The sequence below is a fragment of the Diprion similis genome, chromosome 13 (genome assembly GCF_021155765.1).
Source record: "Diprion similis isolate iyDipSimi1 chromosome 13, iyDipSimi1.1, whole genome shotgun sequence".
In the NCBI taxonomy this organism is placed as follows: Eukaryota; Metazoa; Arthropoda; class Insecta; order Hymenoptera; family Diprionidae; genus Diprion; species Diprion similis.
Genome location: NC_060117.1, coordinates 4,737,720 through 4,758,603, shown reverse-complemented (window position 1 = coordinate 4,758,603; position 20,884 = coordinate 4,737,720). Strand labels below are relative to the sequence as shown.

The 20,884-nt window shown below is 37.9% G+C and overlaps 1 protein-coding gene and 1 non-coding gene across 5 annotated transcripts in view; one reads left to right on the top strand and one right to left on the bottom strand.

Moving 5' to 3' along the window:
- Positions 1 to 20,884, bottom strand: part of LOC124413989 (neurexin-1) — an 87,865-nt gene that overhangs the window by 24,296 nt on the left and 42,685 nt on the right. For 3 of the 4 annotated variants that reach the window (XM_046894825.1, XM_046894826.1, XM_046894827.1), the window contains 14 exons: positions 19,689 to 19,832; positions 19,031 to 19,191; positions 15,576 to 15,602; positions 13,479 to 13,637; positions 12,694 to 12,846; positions 10,918 to 10,989; positions 6,689 to 6,796; positions 6,114 to 6,306; positions 4,426 to 4,617; positions 1,895 to 2,038; positions 1,362 to 1,579; positions 1,163 to 1,271; positions 461 to 783; positions 20 to 311 (listed from right to left, as the gene is read on the bottom strand). In XM_046894825.1, coding sequence (XP_046750781.1) covers positions 20 to 311; positions 461 to 783; positions 1,163 to 1,271; positions 1,362 to 1,579; positions 1,895 to 2,038; positions 4,426 to 4,617; positions 6,114 to 6,306; positions 6,689 to 6,796; positions 10,918 to 10,989; positions 12,694 to 12,846; positions 13,479 to 13,637; positions 15,576 to 15,602; positions 19,031 to 19,191; positions 19,689 to 19,832 — 2,295 coding nt within the window. The remainder of the gene's footprint in view (positions 1 to 19; positions 312 to 460; positions 784 to 1,162; positions 1,272 to 1,361; positions 1,580 to 1,894; positions 2,039 to 4,425; positions 4,618 to 6,113; positions 6,307 to 6,688; positions 6,797 to 10,917; positions 10,990 to 12,693; positions 12,847 to 13,478; positions 13,638 to 15,575; positions 15,603 to 19,030; positions 19,192 to 19,688; positions 19,833 to 20,884) is intronic. The other variant, XM_046894828.1, reaches the window with a different exon arrangement.
- Positions 3,101 to 3,182, top strand: Trnas-cga. Its single transcript has one exon. It is a non-coding gene; the product is annotated as a tRNA-Ser (tRNA).

The following is a 20,884-nucleotide window of genomic DNA, read 5'->3' as shown; positions in this document are numbered from 1 at the left end:
ATGGTAGTGGTCTTCTCACCTATGTAGAGTATCCCATCCAAGTCCAAGTTCTCGTTGCTACCAGGACTGTTAACCGCGGCAACGTGGTCATCGACAGCCAGAGTATGTCTCTTGGGTGCTGGACGAGCGATGCTCACTGCGTGCCATTTTCCGTCGTTCAATCGAGATCTGGAAGTGTCTTTTATTCGAACGGGTCCGTCTCCTAAGTCAAAAACATAGTGCACGTGACCGTTGACCAATTCGATGGCGATGAAGTCACGCTCACGACCCGCGTTGTAAAGAAGAAGTCCGTTCGCCTCGCGTGTCTTGAACTGGAAGAAGTTGAAGGTGGAATTGAAAGTACATCTAGAACCACGATTGGAACTGTACGAAATGATTGCTGGTGGTTTTTTGTTTAGAAATTGAAGAGTTTTTCAGCAAACGAGGTTGGTAATAGTCGGAATATTAGTGATTAGCGAACCTGGAAGTAGACGTTGGCTTCCACGTAAGCCTTGAGGACCGGAAGCCCGACGAAGGTGTGTTTCGAAGTGAAGGTGACGGGATGGTGAACCGGATGATTTCGCTTGCCGAATTTCCCCGTCACCCTTATAATCGGCGTCACTCCTTGATGAGAACCTTGATGAGATCCGGCGCTGCGGGCAATTTCGAGATAAGGATAACCGTTGAACCAGACTTGTTGGAGTTGCCCGACAAAGTGCGGAGTGTCGTATTCGGCGTGAAGGTATCCTCCTACGTGTAGAGTTCGGAATTCAAGGATGCTCTGCTTTCCAAGAAGAGTCTCGGCTGTCAAAGAAATTTGCAATTAAAACTCGACGATCGGTCGGCTTGTTAATTAAATGAAAAAACTGTCCAGGCAATTGTTACAAAACTAAGAAAAAAAGAAAAACAATCTGCCCAAGTGAGAAAAGAGCGTCGCTTATTGAGACAGCTTGACACTCGATCTTGCCTGACTTCCATGAAAGAGAATTGATTGGAGTATAACGACGTGAGTAAAATAAGATCATTTTCAAAGTAATCAGTAAGGCTCTTGGAGATGTTATATCATAAAACTGCATCCGGAATGGCTGTATGTTTATTAAATCGTAATGAATGCTGCATTATGGGAATTCCATTGAGGTTATGACGTTGGTGTGGATATTGAAAAGTAATTAGTCCCACTTACCACGTACTGCAGGCTCGTCATTGATCTGCAGTTTTAACGAAGTCGCTCTTCTCGAGAATTTCAACGTGTGCCAAGTATCGTCGTTCAACCCTTGACCGACCATGACAATCTGAAAGTGTGATGATCGGTATGAGACAAGCACTGCGTGACAGAAAGTTGGATTCTTAGTTCTTATAAATGACGATTTGCACGAGCTAACCTTTTCACGATCGCCTATATGAATCAGCATCTTAGCTTTGCCTTCCTCCAAGGAAAGCTGAAGACGGTCAGAACTGTTTTCAAGACTAGTTGCTATCAGCAAGCCTTGAGATTTTGCAGTTTTAAAACGAACCACGACTTCTTCCGCTTGAGTTCTCGAATCCTCAGGCATCAGAGCAGTCATTTGTTGAGTACCATTGAGATGGAGCGTCGATGCATCTGCAAATACGAAAGGAAACAATAGTTAAAAAAAAGAACTGATCTGCTATGAATTCATGGAAGACAAGTAAAGTTAACGTGTCCAATGAACGAACGCTGAAAATAAAACAAGTTTACGATTCACCGTGACATGAACCTTAGAGTACATCAAAATGTCGTTCATTTGTTTACTCTTATGGTAACGATGACATCGTTAACCCCCTATCTTGAGCTAGAATGCGATGATTGAGGACAATTAACACCATATTTTACTTTCAGTCGACGTTCCAGTGCACGACGTAAACTTTGAGCATCTCGTTAAGATTTTTGACTCACCCTTGCCGCAAGTTGGTCCAGTGAACGGTGTCCCCGTACAATCACAGTGAAATCTGTTCCATCCCTCCAAGCAATGACCACCGTGCATACATGGTTCCGATGCGCAGTGTGGCGATTGAACGTGGCAAGCAGGTCTCACAGCGCCTGAGGAAATTGCAGGAATGTATCGCCTTACAATATTTTAATTAACCTGTTCACTTTAAAATCAAAGTTCCTTTATTTTAGTCGCGAAAAACTTTTTTCAGATGTTTTGAACGTGTTTCGTGACGCGTAAAGGCGTAAGTATTTGATGCGGGTTGCGTGGATGCAGGCGTTGCGAGTTCTGGATCGTCCGTTAGTTAACAATTTTCTTTACCTTACACCTATAGTTGTAGTTTTGGAAAAAAATTATGATACTCTGTTCCACTTTATTTAATAAATATTAATAATCTGGTAATTTGAAAAATTGATTCATCAGGTTCTAGTTAAATAAGAAGTAATAATTGTAAAAAAGACGTCGAGTTTTCGGTGGTTTTTCATGTCTTGGCCAAATATTTTGAATCCTAAAAAAAGGGAACGCAGGGCAGTAATTTCGGGACAATTAAGGCGAAAGAATAAAATAAAATTTTAACTCTTGTTTTTTGTACCGCTGTAATTTGCAACTATATAGGTTAGTTCAACGTTCGTGTAAACAGGCTGAAAATACAACCGTCGATGATCACGTGCTTTTGCCACAGCTGCGTGCCGCTTATAGCCTGGATATCCACCTGCGGCGGTATTGATCATTCTTCTTTTCCTTGAGTAAATAATTGTACAGGTGCTTCAGAGCGTAAACGGTCCGGAATGAAGTTGTCTACTTATGCTCGTAGCGTCTATCATCTATACATATTTATACTTCCAATGAGCCAACCGCTCGTGATTCAGAAATTCCATTTTGACAAACTTGAGAATCAAATCATTATTGCACGAATTAACTGATTCAATTTTACCTGCAATGTTTGAATACTTTCAATTTGCAACGCGATAAGACATGTTTTTACTTCTATAATAAGATATAAGGCATCGTATATATAGTCAGAAAAACAATTTAAACAATTCGGAATAATGATAAAAAGGAATAATAATTGCTGAAAAGAAATTCACCGTTATTTACGCAATTCCAATGCTAATATGCTTTCAGATCATCAAATAGGTTAGATAATCTAAACACGTTCAGTACTTTCAACAGCTGCGGTGTCCGAGTGGTTAAGGAGTCAGACTCGAAATCTGATGGGCTATGCCCGCACAGGTTCGAATCCTGTCCGCAGCGATCGATTTTTTGAACTTTTTTTTCGTTTTTTTTCTGCCCGAATTGTTGACAGAGTTCGAAAATCATTATTCGAGTACTCGGACAGAAATTTTTAAGTATTTTTTTAAAAGTTTTAACTCATTTTTGGTACGTATACTTGTGTATTTATAGAGATTAGATGAACCTGAAATTTCTTTATAAAACATTATTTTTCAGTTTTAGAAGCGTTTCTTAATGATTGCAAAAAGTTGACGTTATATTTTAAAAAAATAGGTTTGTTGTTAATATTGATTTTTTCATTATACGTGTAAAGAAATCGAATCAGCTAAGTGGGAGATGAAAATCGATACCAATAAATATATCATATCTATCGATGCTAAATGAAAAATTGTCAATTTATAGTATTTTTCGGGATAGAACGCATTTCCTTTATTGGAATCTAACTTTTTTCGGAATCAATATATGGAAGTAGATACGATATTTGAAAAAATTGGACCTATTCACCCAAACATACAAACGTGTTAAAGTATTTTGTCCCCAAACGGAAAATAGGCTTTTGAAGTTCTGAAATAAAATGTATAGAAGAAAAAAAAATAAAACTTTATAATAATTTGTAATGTTTTGAAAATCATCGCTTTATATTGATATATCGATAAAATTTGAAAAAATATGTTTCGTCCAACTTGTGAAAAAATTCAACCCTCCAAGGAAAAGTGTAAAAAAAACGAGCTGTACGTCGAATTTTTGTGAGAAACTCACGTATGTCTATACATATAGAATTTAACGACACAAATCAAATCAAAATGCATTCTTCTTAACCGAGTGCGTAAAACAATAAATTCCCGCACTAGTGCAAAAATATATCATTTTGCGCACTCACTTGTGTAGGACGCAAAATCGAATTTTGCACACACTCAGTTGGGAAAAATATCCCGCGCAAAACGTCCGCTTTATGAATTTCTCCCTCACCGTCGTTGACGACTATAGATCAGTTTAAACGTGCCGTGAGAGATATTTGCAGCAATTGATTATCGAGGGAGGAAATTCACTCGCGTTTGCAGATAGCAAACTGTTAATTTAACGTACCTAGTCAGCCTCCGTCTAGAATTAAATCCGACCCTAAAATGGCCCAACTTCAAGGGCGAGGATTACCGGCAAATCTCATCGATCCAATCTCCTCGGGGTTTTAGCACTCAAAGACCAGCTCGCGTGGATCTAATTAAATTCAATTTCCAAGATGCCAGTTAACTACTTGGCCACTCACCCGAATCTTGCTGCTGCGCGTATCCGGCTATGTCAACCGGATTTCCGTTGATCACAAGATCTCTCAGACAGCCAACGTAACCTTGTCTCAGAGATCCGCTCCACAAAACCGGCGGTATAGTCAAAGGTGCAAAAGGCGCCCCGACGCCTCCGATGTACAACAAACCATCGAGATCAAGCTGCGTCGAATCGCCTGTGAAGCGGAAGAAAAAAAAACAGGTCAATTACACAGGTCAGAGAAACAATTTTTTTTTTTTGTTGTTTTTTTTTCCAGTTTACGTTTAAAGAAATAAATTTTCATTCTATACATCGAGTAATAAACAAAATCTTCACTTATCATTTAAAAAGTTTTTTCTTATCTTGTTTACGTTGATAAATAACATTTGTCGACAAGATTTTTGTCAAGTCTGAGTTGTAGATGTCAAATTTTTCAATTTCTTCCACGTTAGTAATAAAAGAAACAAAAAAAAAAAAAAAACAGTTTTATGAGATAAAGTTTGCTTTTTAAAGAAAACTACATATTTTATCACACATTTGTTGTAAGTAACTATCAAACAAACTTCTGAATGAAATTTTTGAATAAAAGTGACGTAAATGCGAAACTGAAGCTTTTTTTCCATTACTTACAACAAATGTTTGGGAAAATGAGTGATTTTTCTTAAAATCCAAAATATCTTTCAGTTTTCTTATAAAAGCAAACTTTATCTAATAAATCAATTTTTTTCGTTAATTAATTATATGAAAGAAATCAAAATTTGACATCTAGAATCCAAACTCAAAACTCTCAATAACGTTTTCGAAAACGTAGAATAAAATTTAAGTTCACGTGTTTTTGTTTATTCATTTTTTTTTTTTTTAGAAAATACAAAGAATTTCTTTGTCATTCGGTGAAATTTTGATTTTAAATTTTTTCTGGTGAACTCTATTTCGTCTGAATTTCGTAATAAACCAAAAGAGTTAGTCCACGTTTTTTGTTACGAGCTGGGTTAAATTTTCGTCTGTATTATACATATATATATACACAAACTTTTCTCACACTCATGGTTACTTTTGCTCATTGTGTAATCGTATATTCTCTGCTGTCTTATTTGGAACAAATGAATTCCTGAATGATTGATTCCCCGCATATTCCTGGAACCGGCTGGGATTGGTGAATTTTTTAAATATCAATTTTCTCCCCAGGATCACGTATTCCAAATAGAAAATTCTCCCCCATCTTCCGAAATATATTTAACTCAAAGAAAACAGTTTTTTTTTCTTACACCTTTCTTTTTCTCGGTTAGAAAATACCTGACTTTCGGAAAAAAATTACGCACAGATCGTGAAATATCTAAAAAATTACCCAAAAAACAGCAGCCTGTGTATAATGTTTCAAAGAAAATCAGCTTACACATTCTATTGCCTATAATTAACGGATAAAGAAGTAATAAAAATTGTAGATTATCTTATCCATGTGAAACCGACGCAGTAAAATGAAAATCAAACATTGCGACCAGCTGTTGAAGAATTATTCAATAGCAAAAGTGCAAAACTTCATTTTCTTGAATGTGTTCGCAAAATGATACATTCCCGCACTAGTGAAAAAATGTATCATTTTGCGCACTCAGTTGGGTACGCAAAATCGAATTTTACACACTAAGTCGGGAAAAATATTCTACGCAACACGTTCTTTATGAATTTCTCCCTCACCTGGCGTTCGGAACTCTGTTGTCACACCGTCAACGGTCAATCGACCGTCACGTTCCACCCGACGTAGGGCGACGTCATGCCACGCACTGTCATCTACGCGACGTCGCGACGCCCTGACCTTTGTAGGCCCACTGCCAAGGTCCACATGTAGGTACAAATGACCACCGAGTATTTCAAAGGCGAACAAATCCGGCTACACAGAGAACATCGTGATCACAATGAAAACGAAATGTTTTTTCAACATTGTTTATAAATTTTTATAGATACCTAACAACACAATTACGTTACTGCAAAGGAGAAATGTTCTTTCGATATCAAAGGTAGGCCCTATTACGTAGAAATTTATTTTTACCGTTAATAAATCAACCCACTTCATGTGAAGCTATAATACTTCGAAGCTTGCGTATGGAAAACGTGCAGACTTCGTTATCGACGTAAGGAATTAAGTATTAACTAGCATTTTAATTGGTTCCGTAAGTGGGCCGTAACGATTGCCTCTCGCAGCTGTTTCGACCTCGTCGATTCACAAGCGGGCAGTAATTTTATTCGGACAAATTATTAATATACAGACGTACCCTCGTGTGTCCTCCGCTTTTACTGTACATAACGAGGCCGTTCGGCTCGTTTGTTCGAATTTTGAACGATATGCTTCCGGATTTGGCCGCTTTCCACGGCGGTAGAACCTGGAACACAGAAACAGAAAACCTTTAGAGATTGGTAGCAATGCAGTGGCCTCGTAGTTCGATCGAAGGTGAGGTTATGGCTTCCAGCTGCTTCGTTTCACAATCAGTTTAAACGGTTCGGTGAAAATTCGGCTGAAATCTGCAAAGGAAAGCCCAGTGAAGACGAGAAAATAGAGCAAAATGCGAACTTCAGGGGATTGGAGAACGCCGGTAACTCCGCACGTGAATCGTCGGTAAGGTGTGACCCTGATTTACCGATCGAGCTCTGTCGAAGGATCGGTACAGATCGAGAGAAAGCGACGAACGCACTTGATTACCATGTCAGGTTTACTCTTAGAGCACCTGCCAACCGTCAATGTAAGATCTACGGGATTGAAGATCGCCAAAAAGTTTATCAAAACGATTTTGGCAGACATGGGGATCGGGAATAGGCAGTTTAATAAATTTCTCATTACCTCAAAGTGGTTCATCGTGATGTGACTCACCAAAGGATAAAAAACTCTACCATACGTGAAAAAAAAAATTAGCATTCTCCGTGTATAATATATATTTATACTCAGTAGGTAAAATTGTCGACTCGTTATTTCGTAGTTGCGTTTTTACTTCTCTTTTGTTTTCTACTTTTTCCTAATTTTCATTTAGGCGATGAATAAATAGTTTCGGACTGTCGATCATTTGGTTAGGAACGCGTTTTTTTCGTCGTTTGTTTTTTACTGTGTTCCTTTAAATATATATATATATATATCATGCAACTTCGTTTCATGCATGCTATTGCATTATATAAGCAGAGATAAAAAATTACGTGATATTATACGAGAAATTACCGGTTGTCGGGTTAATTTTTGTTAAATGATAGAGAATATAAAATAATAAAAAATAAATTATGTACAGTAAATTTAATGAAAGAAGGGGAAAATTTTTCATCATATTATTTATGTATATATATATATATATATATATATAAATATATATGAACGGTTTAATTTTATCGAAATGCATTTCTTACCAGAGTCCCACCTTATGTCAGCCGCATGATATTAGAAACGTGTTTTCATGTACATTAAACCTGTTTTTTATGTAATAAAAATCTGACGACATATCAGCAGGTTTTGGAAATAGATCAGAGAAATGAAAAAGAAATTGAAAAATAAAATGAATACATACGATATATACAGTAGGTGTTGGTAAATAAATAAATGGTTCGTCAAAGGACCTCAGGTCAGGGTAATTCGATTGTCGTTGAAATATTACACATGAAATTCATGTGCAAATATCGAAGTCTCGAATTGAAGTTCCCTGAAAAATAATTATCCTGTGCAGTGTGTATACGCATGCAATCCGTGTGATTCGTGACAAATTTTAACATGCAACCCATGGTGCTGTTGCTAATAATTATATATATAGTCACAAGTGAATTATATGAAAGTGATCGATTCTGGTGAGTCGTGTAAAATTACTATATACATATATATGTATATATATATGTTACAGAAAACTAATCACGTTGGGGTGAAATTTCGATTGACAAGTGCCACCTGATAACTTGTTTATTTACTGGATTTCACGGCGAGATATTATCACGGTAAAAAAAACAAATTTCAAGTACATATCGATATGGACGCGGACTTAGTTTGTACGAAGTATAAGAAATCATTTTCAGAAAATACAGAATCAAGTGGTAGTTTAAGGTTGAAAGAAGAAAGAAGATTGATTTCTCTGCTTCTTCTTCTTTCCTCTTTCTATGTATATATTTTACCACATATACATATATAAATATATATATATTAGGGTGGCGCAAAAAAACCGCTTACGTTTTTTTTTGAGTCTCGTGTGACAAAATTTTATTTTTAGATGTTTGAAGAGCCCACTCCAAAGGACAGCTTGAAAAAAAAATTTTAAGCGGACGCTTCAAATTGTTTAAAATGTCAAAAATCGTCAAAAAATTAAATTAAAACAATTATATTTTCTGTATTTTGTTTGATTTTTAATTCATGTCGTGGTGTATTGTTATCGATTCTTTCTTACTAAATAGAAGAAAAAAAATTTATGAAATTTTAATATGAATATTAAAAGGTCGTTCGAAAAGATCTAAAGAAATGCACAAAAAAATTGAAAAAAAATTACGAGCGTTTGAACTGAAACTTTCGGAAGCTTATTTTTTTTTGTCTATAAAATTATACCGTAACGAGAAGAAGAAAAAAGAGAAAATCGATTTTTGACGATTTCTGACGTTTCAAAAAATTTGGAGCGACCTCTTAAATTTTTTTTTTTGAACTGTCCTTTAGAGTACGCTCCTAAAACATCAAACACTAACATTTTGTCACACGAGACTCATAAAAAAAAAAAGTCGGTTTTTTTGCGCCATCCTAATATATATATATACGTTTACTATTATATGTAATTTATGTACGTGCACTGATAATCATCTATAATGTGGGTAAAATATATACGTACTTTTTGAATCAGTGATTAGGATATTTTGAAAAAACATTTAGTGCGTCAGGCAAATTTGATTATTTATTTATTTTTTATCTCCATCGTGTTTGCTTGGTGTTCAAAATATCCTAATTCCAGGTTGTTTGAAATGGGATATCCTCTATGCATGATACTGATGAGCCTATTATCAATAAATTCATTCCCAAAACGATGTGAGTGCGTTTTAACATTATGAATATCGTATTACTTATAATACGTAAAAATTCCGACTGTAATATATGAATTTTAACGAAATAAATTTGGCTACCGATTATCGAATATTCATATCTGTTATATGATATATTGTATTTTGTTTCCAGATCTGTATTCACGATTGAAGATTTTGACGAAGCGACGTAAAAACGATAAATTAAAAGTCGATATTAAAATTTTTTGGTAAATAAACTTTGACTGACTTTTGAGTAACCTAGATTAATGGAATTGAAATTGGAGTGTAAAGACACTTGGAAATTACGATATACGTTTGCAGAATACAAGTTTCTCCGTGATTGTCATCATTCAAGCTGCAGCAGATGAATTCCTTGAAAAATACCGCCAACAATATTCGCTCGCGTATTGGTCGTGCTTGATTTCGTTGATTTCGAAATTTATTTTCCAACGTTATTTGGGACTTATTAAGTTCGATCATTCGGAATTTCGATGTTACAGATTTTTAATTTTCTCATTTTTGCACTTTCGGAACTTTGAGCATCGGTTTTTGGATCATTCAAAACTTTGATATTTCGCCAAAGTTTCGTGTCGTTGCTTCAACTTTCGCTAGCAGAAAACGCGAAATTATCGATCCATCAAAACTCAGAGTGGAACGGTAGATTTTACAAAATGGAAAACTCGACTTTTGAAAAACTTTTTACAGTGATAATGAGCAGCATTGTATTCTCTATTCATGAATTCGGTAATATGATAAAATGACCATCTTTTAAAATTCATCAATTTGCGATTATATAATATATGGGATATTCCACGCCAACTCGACCAGTGTTAAACCTCGATCATCTCAAAATTATTTCATGTTTTTTTCTAACATTCTACTCGGTACAAAACGTGACCTGAATTTTTTTCAACTTTTTTTTATCACCTAATTCTGGTATAAAAATAAAAATATCTGGATTTTTGAGAATTTTTTCAGTTTTTAAAAAATGGGCATTCGCAATCGACATCAAATATAAAAAAAAAAAAAAAACGTTTTGATAAAAGAATTAGAAAAAAATTCAGGCCACCTTTTTTACCAAGTGGAATGTTTGAAAAAAAACATGAAACGATTGAGATTGTCGGTGCTTAACACTGGTCGAATTGGCGTGGAATACCCCATATATAATGTGATAAGAATACTGCTCGCAGATTATTCACGCGCAAACAAATGCATATTTGAGACATAAATATATAATATAACACAATGAGAACAACAATATTAAAACAACAATATCGACAATACAAAAAAAGGTGACGCAATGAACGAAGAAACGAAAATTGATAACAAGTGTGTATGAGTCTGTGTGTGTGTAAAATGACGTCTCCTCTAAGCTAGGGTCTCGGGAGTAGCCAATCAGGTGCGTGTTGTGAGCGATCGGGAGAAGTGCGCCGGCCGGATCAGAGCTTTCCTGGATAAAGGCTTAGACAGAGCTTACCAGGTGGGACTCTGGGCTGGTGAAGGTGACCAAGGCTCCGTGAAGTCGCCTGCTGCTGACCGGCGAGGCCTTCTTCAAGGCAACGTCCAACGGTTGGCACCCCAACAACCACACCCACACAGACAACATTTAGATTCGTTTAGAAAATGCTAGTTTACATCATCTTTATATCGTCTACAAATTCATTGCACGTGTACATGTAAATTGGGTATTAAACAATGTAGGCAATGCGTTGGTATGATGTTGGTGATGGTAGATGGGTGTAGGTAGGTAGGTAGGTACATTGTGTTATCACTTAGGTACTTACTGTTACACTTACAGTTACATTTAGCTACTTGAAACTTCAACTACTTGACGAATATATGTATAGGATGTGTAGAATGACGATAGGCACTGTTGGTAATAAGGATCATTGACGCGATACTGTAATGTTTATTGGGTAGGTATACATATTATACCGTGTGTTGTGGCGATTTCTGAACAGACAGACAGATAGATATCATATAACCAGAAGATAAATTTGACAGAGAATAGAGTATATAGTATATAAAGATATATGCGATATTAAAGAAGGGAGAGTAACAGAAACAAGAGAAAAATAGAGAGAATGAAATAGAGTGAGGAAGAGAAAGTGAGAATTTTGATTATAATTGTAATTGACAGTGTATGATAACGTTCCTGTTCACGCGAATGAAACCTTGTTATACCTTGTAGCTTGTGTTCATTTCTTCTTCGTTTCACATGCGGTTCCTTGTTCTTCGAGCAGTTCGTGATACCCAACAAGTAGTAGGTATTTATTCGTAAAAAGTATTTCGAAAGATATGCTTAAAACGATCGCGAAATCAGTAGGAATTATTACATTACCAGTAGATGTTGGGACTAATTTGACAATGGAACTAAATAAAACAAAGATATATAACAATATGACATTGAGGTCGTTTACTCGCGATAATCGATGACGTTCTAACCTCTTCGTCATTCGTAATGATTTGGTATTTTTTCCTAAGAAGCGCCGCAGCTGATGTGCTTTCAAACCACACATTGCTGGGTCACAGACGGTCGTAACTCCCCGCATCCATGGGCACCAGATGCGCATTGGATTTCGATTTATAGAGAGTGAGATATCAAAGCTAGGAATCATGGGGCAGTGGCTTAGCTATACGAGGTTTCATCCCGATGGCTTTCATTCAGGGGAAACGATAAGAGTCGATAGTGTGACGCTTAAACGAAGAGGCTGGTAAGTGGGTAGCAGTTCGATCGTCGAGGATAATAAGTGTGAATGGAACGCGCGAAGCCTCAGCGCAAAATTAAGCCACTCTCACATGATAGCCTCAGGAAAATCCCATCCCATTGCAGGTGGGTATAGTCGAAGAGCGTAAACAAGATAGTCTCCAATGGTAAACAAGCGAGCCAATAAGTCGCCGTTGGGAGCCAGGAACTCGTTATCTCCGTGTAGCAACGTGCAAGCATCGGAGTCAGCTCCGACTATTTACGTTTGGTCATGGTATGGTGTCCCATGAATCCCCATAGCACTCACGTACTGTTTCCGGTTGTATCGAAGACCATCTGGTTGCGAACGCGATTATGAACCATTGGTACGTTAGGTTGCATCTGTGCAACGTAACGCTTATGGTTCCGTACACCATGAGTTGTAATTCGATCACCCTATATGCACACAGAATTGAATCCTGACCTCATGTACCTGAACGTACGGCCAGTTTTCTTGATCACTTGAAAAACGGTGAAGGTTTTGGAAAAATGTTGAGTAATACTCACGAGGTGAGAGTCTCTGGTGGTAAAGGTGACCGGATCGGAGGCTTTTGGGTCCTGACATTGGAATTCTATTCGACCCCAGGCCGCTGCACCAGCCGCTCCGCTTTTGGCAGCTTCGATTAGCTCCATCCTTACACCTTCGGCTGCAATTTCGACCTAGGAAAGACGACGCGGATAAGGAGGATCAATTCAGTTCATCACCAACATTTTTGAGTCTGATGTCGATGACCAGATTCCTTGACTTTCTGATAAATTACATGAGTTTACTGTATGTAATAAAATTTGCTACAATTAATGTTCGACTCGCTGCACGGATGGTTGGGTTTTTCACTTGTTTCATGAAAGTTACAGACAAAACTGTCTATAAACTAATGGCGTACCCAGTTGTAGAAGAAACAAAAAAAAAAAAAAAAATGGTGAGACGAAAAAGGTGAATACATATTTACTCGCGAACATGACTGCTCTTAGAAATCAATAACTGCGTATAGTTGCTAGTAAACTGTGAGGTTCACGTTGGGTTTGCGCTCGTTTGGGTATACATATAGCTATGTTTATTGCGAATAGTGCAAATTTGCTTTCCAGAGAGAGAGACAGCGGAGTTCGTCAAGAAGCCCAACCCTCGGGTATTGGGAAGTGTATTTTGGAACACAGCGTCGTAACCCTCTACTCATCGAACTCCATTTCTATGTTTCCATATTGAAGTTCCTATCGGTGCGTTTGAGCGAAACTCCGTGTTTGATTTCGCCACAAAGTCACTCGACATCATTAGGTACCGATATAACACGAACCTTTCGTAGGCAACCGACGAAGTTGTTGATGCCTTTAGCGCCATGAAGAGACCTGGCATCTGCGCCTCCGCCAACGAAGAGTCGATCACTTGCCAGTCGCGAGAAAGATCCGGCAGTGTGTCCATGATCAGCAAAAACTCCGTCAACCACTGCTGAGAGCTGTAATAGAAGATAAAAAAAGCAGCGTGATCATAATTTTTTTCCAAGATGGCCGGGAGAGATTGTCGTGGTTTGAAAACATGGAATGACAAGCAACGTTGTCGATCATCCGCATCTTTTACTCGAATAGCGGGAGCTGTTGCTCATTATTTGAAATGATGGATGCGTGGAGTTGCGCCTGTCTTATTCTTTCATGTTATTACCGAGTGCGGTGTAAGGTGGCTGCTTTCAACGCCACAGGATCGCGCCATTAGAGCTCAGGCTAATGAGGACCAAGTACGCAGTGTCAAGTCTCTCTATCTATCTATCTCACTATCTCTTGAGGAGAAGAGACTTTGTAACAAGCGACCAACCGACCGCAGCTGCAACGGACATCCGAAGAAGCCTTCGCTCTACTCCGCCATCTTGAATCCAGCTCCGCCTCTTTTTCCAACTCGGTCACTGCTGCAGCTGGCCGATTTCTAAAGTGGGCATGAACGAGGGACCCCCTTCCCACTTCCAATGCTTCGTTAACGGGGACTGATCATATAACAAACACTGGATTGGTCGCTGGCCGAAACAGTCAGCCATTTTATAGGCATTCTAGGCGCTTCAATGGCTCTCGACATCAGGTCTAGAGGTTTACTGTGTCAATAGTCAATAGTGTACATCTAATAGCTTTGACTGGACCATGGTTGGAGTGTGCCGAAGTGTTGTCGGGACTTCCTAATTATACTCGCTAGAGATTCGAGACGTTGATGAGCTTATTTGACATTAAAATTGAACGATGCAAAGAAAGAAAAGAAAAGAAAAGAAGGTGGTTATAAGTTTTCTCTTAAACGTTGAAAATTACTCGGTCGAAATAGGTTTTCTTTATTTAACCAATTCTCGTAATCGTATAACTCGAAGAGCGAACACCTATAAAAACCGAAGAAGAAGAGGAAAACAGAAGGCGTCAAAAACTATACTCAACGATTGTCTCGGGACAAAATCTTGTACAATGGAGAGACGGGGAACTAGAGCCATTCAGGTAAAGCCCGCAGGTTACAACGAGAGTAGAGGACTATTTTTCTCCGCCAAGATTTCAGCCTCTTTGAGTTCTGCAGCCTCGAGCTTTGAGCAGCCTTAGACGAATACTATAAGCTCTTGCCGCTGCTCCGAGTATCCTGAACGACAGGGTTATTACGGCGACGCAAGGTAAAGAGGTGAACAAAAAAAAGCAAGCAAGCAAACAAACAACCAACAAAAATGAAGATAAAAAGGATGACGAAAAAGTACACAAACATAAAAGAGAACTGAGTGGAGAAAAATGACGACCATTTTTAACAAGATTCCTCTTATCTATCCGCTTATGTACTTAAGCTGTACTCGTTCCCATTTTCTGTTCTCCGTAACACACCTTGTCTGTGTAAATTAGGTACCGCGTGTTTACGTGTGTGTGAAGGAATCAAGCAGATATACTCGTAATAACGTCGCGCAGGTTTAAGTACTGGTTTAGTGAACTTCCGGGTCTTGGGTTGATCGGACTTCTAATAGCCTCTGGATTTCTGCCAGCCGGACGTTGCTGGAGTCCTCGAAATCCTGTCAAAACTCTACGGGTGATCTTCTGCAATCGAGGAGGTGTGAATTCACCCTTTTGATAACCCCATTAGACAGTTTCTTGCCCTCTGAGAGAGGATTTCGAAATTTGAATGGAACAATTTCGGAATATTTAATCAAGTTCGTCAGATGAAGTGTCGAAAAATAGTTGACGCGTATTTTTTCTTTGTCGAATTCAATTTTTCATTCAAATCCTAATCATAGGTGAATCGTTGACGCTAGATTTCAAACTTTTTTTTAATGCAAGCTACTTATTCGTGATAAGTTGATTGAAAAATGGGAAAAAACAATTTTACGTTGGTATTAGCTGTTTCTTATTGCTGGATTGTTATATCTTTTGACATATCTTTTGTTACTCACCCGACAGAAGCTGGTAATCGTTGAAATCTGAAACAGAAACGTGAATTCGTTACTATGAAATTATAGCAATGGCCTGGCCGTAAAACACTCGAAAATCGTAATTATAACAATCGACGCGTGGCTTTTCATTGTTCGTTGAAAATGATATCTATTCAACACCACAGTAATTTCAGAAATTAAAGTAATATCTGCGTATTGTTAAAGTCGCGTTCTCGTGCCAAGTAGATAATAGAGAATAATTTCAAACCGCGGAATGACGTCGAGGTGGGCTTTTTCATTCGATAGGTCGATGGAGGTTTGCAGACCTGAATTAGAGGGTAGCACGTGAAAATTCAGCGCCATTATTTGTCGCTATTGGATGAAAAATGACGCTATAATTACGCATCGGAACGAGGCCTTTTCACACATTTAACCATTCCCCGAAAATTTAAGCTCTGAAAAAACTCTTGATTACACTACCAAGGTATCAGAGAATTTAAGAATTAATCAAACAGGCGATACACAAGCTTTATTTTCATTTATCAAAAAGAGGTACAAACGTCATGATCATTTTTGACGCGCGATGGTTCCTATACAGTCACTGGAGTTGAAGAATCTCGTCCAATTTCTCTAGCAGACGACATTTTTTCGATTGAAGAAAAAATTGATTTTGTATGTTTTGGAATGTCAGTTCATATCTACGTGGTCAAATTTTCAACCTTAAACATTGAAGACTGTTTGCAGCCCAACGAACTTCTCTGACAACGAGTGAAAACATTGCATTGTAATTTGATGAGTGTGTAACTTATTCGAGGGTTGAAAGTAGATCATGTGAAAGTTGTTCACCGTTGGTGCATGAAAGTGAGAATCATGGGAATTGCAAGACTTATGAATTAAATATCAGGAATAGGTTTAACGAACCCTGCTGCTCTTTAAGCTCATTTGCAAACTTTTCACCGAGACCTTTACCACCGAGTCACGAGATTAAGTTCCCGGTATACGTCCCGTGGGATTCACTAGACGTCGAGATATTTCCAACCTACCGTCGGAAACTTGCTCCGTCCTACCCAAACCTTGGCTTCGTTCATATTATACAATAAAGAATGAACAAATTTCACTTATGAATTTATTCCACCAAGGGAGACATGACCTCGTTTTCTCTTCTAATTAAACAATCCTCCTACCGACGAAACTTATGCAGAATGACCATGTCGACGCTGCAGGTCTCGATTGAAGTGTCTACATTAGGGTGTTTCAAAAAAAGACGAATTTTTTTTTTCTTATGGTGTCTAAAAATTGATAGTACACCTAAAACCAAAAATTTTGGTGCCAATATGACCTCTTAATATCAATAGTAAGGTTTACCTCTATACATTTCTTTATTTTCTATTTAAATAACACGGGAAATTTTTTTTTTTATTTCTCAATTTTTATTACTTTGGAACGGTTCATCGTAAAAACAATGTGAAAAAAGAGATTTGTAGGAAATTTCACGTTCTACAAAAAACGTCTGAAGATCAAAGTTTCTCAGATCAACCGTTTCAAAGATATCAGCGATCAAAAATAACACTAATCAAGAATTTCAAATATTTTCCAATAAAACTACGAAAAAATATCGTATGCCATATTTATATTATTATTACATTAGTTTACAGTCTCAGGTTAACAGAATTAAAGTAATTTTACATAAAAAATAATATAAATATGGCATTTGATATTTTTTTATAGTTTTATTGGAAAATATTTGAAATTTTTGACTATTGTTATTTTTGATCGCTGATATCTTTGAAACGCTTGATCTAAGGAACTTTGATCTTCAGACGTTTTTTGTAGAACGTAAAATTTTCTACAAATCTCTTTTTTCACATTGTTGTTACGATGAACCGTTCCAAAGTGATAAGAATTCAAAAATAAAAAAAAAATTTCCCATATTATTTAAATAGAAAATAAAGAAATGGATAGAGGCAAACCTTACTATTGTTATTAAGAGCTCATATTGGCGCCCAAATTTTTGGTTTTAGGTATACTATCAATTTTTGGACATCATAAGAAAAAAAAAAAAAAAAAAATCGTCTTTTCTTTGAAACACCTACGTACAACTTTGGAGTGTCACCATAAAAAAAAATGAAAAAAGTTGAAGAATGGACCACCCTACTAACCCCCACTTATAAACTATAGAACCTCGAGCCATATCATCCTGCAAAGTCACGATAGCATGTATCGAGTGTCCTTCAGGACGACGCGCGACGTGTGTGTCCCACCATGCAGCCTGATTTCATTGAACTGCCCTATACGCGTGCAGGTAACAAAGTTACGTTGGAAACAAGCCTTCGACCCGAGGCTCTCATGTGGGCGGGATGGCTGCTGGTCTTGTTACCCGGTATCTGATGATCGTTTCCGTACATTACCCGCGCACACAGAGCTGGGCTACAACCTAACGGACAATGGCCGAACGCCACAGCCTTGACTAGGTTAGACGTGTCGATGTAAACGATGTTTACCTTGTTTAACCTGACTATGTTAGTACGGTCGGAGCTGTTTGGGCAGTTGGCTCGCTAGCGGCTGCACCATGATTGCGAGCTGCGTTATCAAACCCGTTAAACTCCGACATTTTGGACCGACACACTTATGACACTGTTAAAGTGGCCAGGCATGGACCATTTTTGCGGTTAATTTGAAATTCAAGCATTAGGTAGTGTTAGTTTGACATCAGATAGTCTTTGATCGACCCCAAATCACAGTCCGGTTTTACACACCCGAATGTCTCTTGCAATGGACATGACGTGTCCATACTTCCAGTAATCAAATCATCGCTTATTTGTTTGTCAATTGTATAGATAAAAGATGTAGGTACCCAAGCAAGATGTTAATGTTGGATCTACTCAATGGTTAATTTGGAAATTCAGTATGAGGTAGTGTTAGAATGATATCGAATAGTGTTAGATCGACACCAAATTCTAGTCTCCACATATGATAGTCTACACCTGAATGTTTATTGCAATGCATATTACGTGTCCCAACTTGCAATAATGGAATCTTCGATCATTTGCTTATCAAGAGGATGGGTAAATGATGTAGGTACCTAAACAAGATGTGAATGTTGGATCTACTCAATGGTTAATTTAGAAATTCAACACGAGCTAGTGTTAAATTGACATCGAAAAGTGTTAGATCGACACCAAATTCCAGTCAATGGACATGCCACGTCTATGAAACCTTCATTAATCAAATCATCGATTCCGGGTCCATGACGTGGGTACCAATAACGTAAGATGTTGATGTTGGATCTACTCAATGGTTAATTTGGAAATTCAATACGAGGTAGTGTTAAATTGACATCGAATAGTGTTAGATCGACACCAAATTCCAGTCAATGGACATGCCACGTCTATGAAACCTTCATTAATCAAATCATCGATTCCGCGTCCATGACGTGGGTACCAATAACATAAGATATAAACACTGTATCTACTCACCTCTTGAACTCGTCTATGTACGACGATTCTGTGCCACTGATTATCGTCGAATCGGACCCTAGCGGGTTTAATGTGAAGATCCAGCCTGCCATTAGCTAATGTCATGCCAACCGCAGCGCCACCATCCTTGAGGGATATTGTGAGATAGTCACCTGCTTCGCCTGCGGAATGAATCATTATTCTTGACATGCTATCCTCCGCGCGTGTAACTTTGAGCAGGTGTTGTTTCAACTTCGTGGATGTATTTATTGTCCGTGTATACTTGCGCTTCTATATAATCGTATATTTCCAAGAACTTCACCCCCTCTGTATACACACTCATCTCATGGGAGATGAGACCTCGAGGATCCACCTATATCCACCCCCCCCCCCCCCCCCCCTCCACCACGGGCGTTGTTTCAGGGGGAGAAAGGGGGGGGGGAGAGATTCTACGCGTTGAAATTTAACGTATCAAGTATTTCGCTTACGCCGGCATTCCTTGGATTTAACAATCCCACTGTTTTAACTCCTGATTAAACACTCGGCCAAGGGTGAAGGGCCAAGTCTCGGAATTACTGGGGCTCAAAATATTTCCCCAGTTTATTAATTCCCGTACGATTTGTTGGACCGTGTGAATATGAAAGGAATTCATCCCCTCGAACCTCGTCGTTCAACTTACCGGAATAAAACAAGAGTCCGTTAGGCTGTCTCGTCTTGAAGTAAATACTGATCGACTCCTGAGTACTCATGACTGGTTCAGCCTTGCTCAGATCTATCGTTAGGTACTCCGTACCTTTGAACGTTGCTTCTGAAGGTGCCTTGTCTGCAACAACAATATAGACGAAACGCCGTTATCAATCCCTGCTAATTAATTATCTTTTGTGGCTTGCAATAATTATTACATACTACCTGAGTACTGAACTGAAGTAAGGTTACAAGTTTTACACTGACCTGAGTCAAAGTGGTCTTTTGTCTTTTTTCTAACGTCTGTTTCCGGGTAAATTTCCTCCTTACCGACCGAGTCACTCGGTACGATTTAATTTTTTTTTTTTACGCTGCATCGACTCTCCTGCACGCATTTTCGGTATCAGTTTCAGGGGTTATATACAGTTGAAATTTTCAAAATAAAACCAAAAGACATTTCGTTAATATATAATGTATTATCTTGTAATTGATCGAAGAAATAAGCAAAATAATAATTTTTGACAAAATGGTAGCTTCTTGAAAGAGGAAATCGTTTTTTGACAAAAATTTGGGCCTTAAATTATTTAGTAAATAGAAAATATTTATTTTCTTACATTTAGTGTATTTAAATATATAAACATTACGAAAATAAACTAAAAAAGAAATCGATTTTTTGAAACTTTTCACTGTACATAACCTCTTAAGCCGGCGTTTTCAGTTTAGCTTGTCCAACTTGACCCAATTTCCGTACCATGCGCGATTCTGAATTGCACGTCGGACACGCAAATTGGTTCAAAGGGATTCATCCCTCTCTCTTTATCCAGAAGAATAATCCGGCCCTGATTCGTTTCGCGTGGGGTTCAAAACTTGAATTTTGAAAGTGTCGCTGTTTAGAATGACTCAAGATTTCGAAAAATCCATTTTTAGTTATTTTATTTTCATTGCTTGAAATTTCGAAATATATATCGACTCTTTCAAATTCTCACCCCCAGCCCTTATTTCTCCCCGAAACTGCATCAGTGAACGGAGGGAAATCCTCGTGAGAGAAATTCTACCCTCTCGAGTCGACAGTTATTTTTCCAAAATAGAGCTACCCTGGCATCGAATTTCCGGTAAGAAATGCTTCCCTTTGACCCGGGGTCAAATTTTCCTTTATTTTCCTTCTTGTCTCGCGTGAAAGAAGCGCGAGCT